This window comes from Lygodium microphyllum, chromosome 10 (assembly GCF_053477565.2).
Source record: "Lygodium microphyllum isolate KBCC chromosome 10, Lygodium_microphyllum_v1.1.10, whole genome shotgun sequence".
Classification (NCBI taxonomy): Eukaryota; Viridiplantae; Streptophyta; class Polypodiopsida; order Schizaeales; family Lygodiaceae; genus Lygodium; species Lygodium microphyllum.
The window spans coordinates 63,147,060-63,152,716 of NC_141144.1; the positions used below are offsets into that span (position 1 = coordinate 63,147,060).

General features: G+C 42.2%; 1 protein-coding gene across 1 annotated transcript; it reads left to right on the forward strand.

Annotated features, from left to right (window-relative positions):
• Positions 1–288: 288 nt before the first annotated feature.
• LOC148030082 (adenylate-forming reductase 06235-like) lies at positions 289–2,507 on the forward strand. Its single transcript, XM_087687357.1, has 2 exons — positions 289–1,247; positions 1,709–2,507. The coding sequence occupies exons 1-2, from the start codon at positions 289–291 to the stop codon at positions 2,505–2,507; spliced, it is 1,758 nt and encodes a 585-aa protein (XP_087543483.1).
• Positions 2,508–5,657: the final 3,150 nt, after the last annotated feature.

Below are 5,657 nucleotides of genomic sequence, written 5' to 3' on the forward strand. Positions count from 1 at the left end.
CTTTACGATGCTAGTAATTCAGAAGCATAGTTTATAGATCTCAAAATCTTTGGATGGATATACTCATATAATTCTGGTCATGTGAATTATGTAAGTTCCGGTAGTCTATAGTCTAGCCTCGTGATATCCAGCGCATTCATTAGTATTAAGGTTATGTCTATGGTAGTCTATAATTAGTCGGTAGCGCATGCATTAGTAGTAAGGTGATGCCTGTGGTATCCAGACAGTTCCTCGCTCGTCATAAGTAGATATCTGTAATCACGTTCGTAATAAGTGGATAGCATAAATATGGAAGCTGGAACTCTAAGTAGATCCAACAGCCGGAGGAGGAAATTGAGCTGGAATGGCATGACAGCCGAGGAACTGGAGTATGGCGCAGTTGACGGAGTAAACGGAAGCGGGGATTACGAGGGTCCCTCGATATGTATAGACCTGGATTATGAGAGTGCCTCTATAGGTGCAAACCTGCTCAATACAGATAAGGATGAAGATGGGAGCGGGGCTAAAGACCATGTAAGAGAAGTTGGTGGTCAGGGAACAGCTACTGATCAAGGAAAAACTGCTAATCAGGGAAAAACTACTGGTCAGGAATATCTAGCTGACGGCGCTATAAGCGAGGTAGAGCTGAGCATAGCATCTCTTCTGCCTGAGGGCGGACAACATGCAGATGAGACCTGCAAGTCGACGCAGGAGCGTCAGCAGCGGCGCGCGGACGGGAAGCTGCGGAGCTTCGGCTCGCGCGTGAGCACAACGCAGCAGGGCTGGTTCACGCTCTACAAGCGCCTCTTCCTGCTCTCTCTCCTCCTCAACCTCTGCATCCTGTTGGCGGCGTCCCTCGGCCAGCTGGCCTACGCCCAGAAGCGAGCCGCCCTCTTCTCGGTGGGCAACATCCTGGCCGTCGTCCTGTGCCGTAGCGAGGCCTTCCTGCGGGTGATCTTCATGCTGGCCGTGGTCCTCCTGGGCTGCCGCACCCCCTGGGGCAGGCGTGTCCCACTCCGGTTGAAGGTGTACGTGACTGCCTTCCTCCAGAACTTGGGCGGTATCCACAGCGGCTGCGGCGCCTCCTCCATTGCCTGGCTCGTCTATGCCCTCGTTCTCATGAGGCGTGACGGCGATGCAGCAGCTGCAGCTCCAATGGCCGTCCAGCTCGTCGCATCGAGCATCCTGATTCTACTGCTCGCAAGCTCTCTGGCGGCTTTCCCGGTCCTGAGACATTTGCACCACAACGTCTTCGAGCTGGTTCACAGGTCCATCCATCTCTAAAGTTGCGTCCAAGTTTTATGAAAACCTTCGTAGAAATTCTAGTTTCATCTGTAGTTTTGCAGGAGCGTACAGATTTTCAAATTCCTCGGTCCTGAATGTATGATAAGCAAACGTGTGGTAGGACTCATCCAAGAGAGCCATCCATTCCAAACTAGCATCACCTAGTAGTTTGCTCGGGTAGGGATCCTAGGAGCCTTACCCCTCCCCTTGGTGCATGTATGATTGTCATTGCCCATTTCAAAAGGGAAGTGAAAAGTTAGCTATTTGATAGCTCCCTTGCAATATCATCCCCATGCAAAAAACAAGTTATGCAGGAGCTCCCTTGCAAAGCGCTTGTGTTATCAAAGTTCTCAAGGATCAAAGTACAGGATTGTTTTCTACAAAAATGTTCAAAAATCTTGGTTTGTAGCTCCATTCAAACTCTAACATTCCAATTTTGATTCAGGTTCGCAGGATGGGCATCCTTGGCCTTGGTTTGGGCCTTCATCTTCCTAGTTAATAGCTACAATAGCACCAAGAAAGCATATGTCCTTCAATCATCCATCCTCCTTTCTCGAGAAGAGCTTTGGTTCACATGTGCCATCACTCTCTTGATCATCACACCTTGGCTTTGCCTCCAACGAGTGGCAATTCAAACCATAGTCCCCTCATCTAATGTTAGCATCATCAAGTTCCCAGGCAATGGTATCAAGCCAGGACTTTTGACACGTATCAGCCGCTCTCCCCTCTTAGAATGGCATGCTTTTGGAACAATCTCTAATGGGAAACAAGGCCACATGGTATTAGCTGGTGCTGTGGGTGATTTCACCAAAAACCTGGTAACCGAGCCACCAACTCACATCTGGGTCCGATGCCTCCACTTTGCTGGCCTATCGTACCTCGCCAACATGTTCCATAAGGTCCTCTTTGTTGCCACAGGCTCTGGGATTTGTGTCTTCCTCTCCTTCCTTCTCCAACACAATCAAGCTAATATTTATCTCATTTGGATTACTAAATCTATTGAGAATACATATGGTCTAGAGTTTACTAGCCTAGTAAGGACTTGCCCTAACAAATGCTTATGGATTTACGACACCACAGTCGAAGGTGGCCGCCCAAATGTTAAAGACATTGTTGTGACTACTGCTAAAAAATGGGGTGCTGAGGTGGTGATCGTCACGAGCAACCCTTCTGGCACCAAGGATGTTGTAGACTCATGCCGTGCCCATAATATACCTGCTTTTGGCCCTATTTGGGATTCTTAACCCACAAATTTTTTGCCACACGTTTGGTTTGGGTCATTCTTTTGGAAAATAAAGGAATATTGTCAACAATATCTAATACCCCAAAAACCCTCATACTTATAAAATTCCAAGTTCATACTCATAGGTTGTTTCTATTACCAAACCTCCATTTGATACTCCAAATTATAATCTCCCTTCTAAAAAGTTTGAGACCTCTCAAAAATTATGTCCTAAGATGACAGAGTATTTGTAGTATGTCTATATATTTGAAGAGCTTATAGGATTAAGATAGTGCCCATGGTCTTTTTTCCTTATCCTAAATGCTAATTCCATAATGTGGTGCCAATGTTAAATGTATAAAAGTTTATAAGGAAGCTAACAACAAACTGTTAAGTTTGTAAGCTCATTAAAAGTAAAGCTTCATGACACATACACAACATTAGCTTTCTTGGACTTTATCAACTAATGTGGTAATCCAATTGTATAGTTTAGGTTGATGTTGTGGAAGTATAAGTGTTGTTTAGGGAATTTGGAAAACATTGGCCTCATTTTACTCCTTTTATGGGACAAAGTACCTATATTAGAAAAAATAAATTCATTGATTATTTTGAGAAGCAGTCTTCTTTACTAAGCTTATGATGCTAGATTTTAAGAACAATCATGGTTATAAAATGCGAAATATAAGATAGATTTGATGCCCATTTAAAAACTAATTAATGATCTTGTGACATGCTTGAATAATCGACATATTGAACATTTTTGTAGCTTGTATGTAATTAGAGTTAGAGATGGTTTTTAGGTCATTTGGATGAGTTGAAAATTTTTGGCGGACACATTTTTTGTCAAAAATTTTCTAACATTTGCACATGTCTTGAGTTTGAGCTTATTTTTTGGCTAAACAAAGTAGAATTTATTCGAAGATTGTCCCATGGAGTTTGAAGATGGCATTAAGGATAACATTTTGTACTCTAACATCCTCGGCCAAACACTTTACCATCTTGGAGATATGAAGTAGACTCATATATGTCATACATGTCCCCAAGCACACCAACTTCAATAATAACCACCTCTGAATGCATGGCCTTTGACTTTCCATGCTATCATAAGAAACTTCATGGTGATACACCTACTATCATTTGTATAATATTGAGGCTCCAATCTCTAAATCAAAATTTGTTCCATAGATGTCTTTAATGATTTAAGAAAAAATTTATAATCATGGGAGAAAACTTAGTGAGCATTCTCTTTGATCAAAACATAAGAAGCTTATATGTGTTAAAACCATCCAAATACAGCCTAGCAAAATGCTCAAAGCTAGTTGTCATCTTGCACTATAGCTTCTACATGAGAAACCATCCAAATCCAAATCTAGTCTAGCAAAATGCACAGAGCTAGTATTATCATCTTACACTATAGCTTCTACATGTGAAACCATTCCATCTTTACTCTAATGTTAGCCACCTCCAATTCATTTTAGAGCACTCATGCTCATTTCAAGAAAAGCTATAGTGGGCTTGCAAAAGAATCCTCCTCATTATCTAACGAATATTCCTTCACGGTTTCTTATTTTGTGGTGTAGTTGTCCTTCACTACTTTTGACATAATTTAGGAGTCCTACTTCTTCAACTTGTACATGTTCACTCTCCTCATATGATTCCTATGTTTGCCAACAAATAGCTAGCATTAATATATTTCCTCACAAGTTTGAATGGTCCTTCCCCACTTAACCTAGAACTTATATTGGAAAGTACAACCCAATTTATTGAAGTAACTCATCACCAAACTACCTTTCCTTATTCCCTTATCCTTGTGTCCTTGGTTCATCCTCTTACCACATTCATCTTCTATTTTCTCATGATGTTCAAATGACAGATTCTTGAGTCACTTGCACCTCTTGTAACTACTAAAATCTCTCTTGATAAGCATCACTACAACAGAAACGAGGCATAGACACGCAAAGTCGGGCGTGTCTATCATCGCGTCTGTATGTGCGTGTAAAAGAGCGTGTAAATAGACGCGAATTTTACGTCTATATATCCGTGCAAATAGACGCGAAAATAGACGTGTTTTCAGATGCGTCACTACAACAAGCAACAGTTATAGACACGCGCACTAAAATTTTAAAAAATTTTGAAAAATATAGACGCAATTGTGCGTCTATATTTGCGTCTAATTTGCAAGTGAATACATATCTATGTGCGCATGTATTTGCACATGTATATGCGCATGTATTTGTGCATGTATAAGCGCATGTATATGCGCATCTATAAGTGCGTTTAACTATGCATATATAAGCGCGTCTATAAGCAATTCGTGCTCTATATACACGCGCTTATAGACACGCGCACAGGCGCGCAATAAAATTTTAAAAAATTTTGAAAAATCTTGTTGTGTGTCATTCTTTTCAAAGTAGTTCTGTCTTGCGTTTCTTTTGGGTTTTTTTGACAGGCGCACGACACAAAGAGAGGAGAAAGGAAGAGGCAAAGAAGAAAGGGTAAAGAGAGGAGGAAGTAAAAGGCAAAGAGAAAGGAGAGGGAGGAGAAGGAGTTTGTAGCCCTGTCGCCGCCCATCACAACACCGATTCAAGGTGAGTCCTTCTTCTTGTCTCTCTCACTCACTCTCTCTCTCTCTCTCCCTCTCCCTCCCTCCCTCCCTCCCTCCCTCTCTTTCTCTCTCTATCTTTGCTTTGAGTTGTATTTTGCTACCTTCTTAGCTTTTGGTATGTTTGTTGCAACGAGGAGAATAGCCAAAGAGCAAGGAGATGGAGGAGAAGAAGGAGTTTGTAGTTGTGTCACTGCCCAGCACAACAAATATTCAAGGTGAGTCCTTCTTCTCTTCTCTCTCTCTCTCTCTCTCTCTCTCTCTCTCTCTCTCTGTCTCTCTCTCTCTCTCTCTCTCTCTCTCTCTCTCTCTCTCTCTCTCTGTGTTTACTTTGAGTTGTATTTTGGTTCCTTCTTAGCTTTGGGTATGTTAGTTGTTGCTTGCTTTTCCTAGTTTTATTTTGTGCTTCACTGCTAATTCACGTCTACAAGCGCGTCTGATATACAGAGTAAACGCTCTCGTAGACGCGCAAGTGTTGAAGATCCATAAAACCTCCTAGGTTTTTTTGAGTTTTGTGGAGCTGGCACGTGTAAGAGTGCGTCTGATCCACAGAGTAGACGCGCCTGTAGA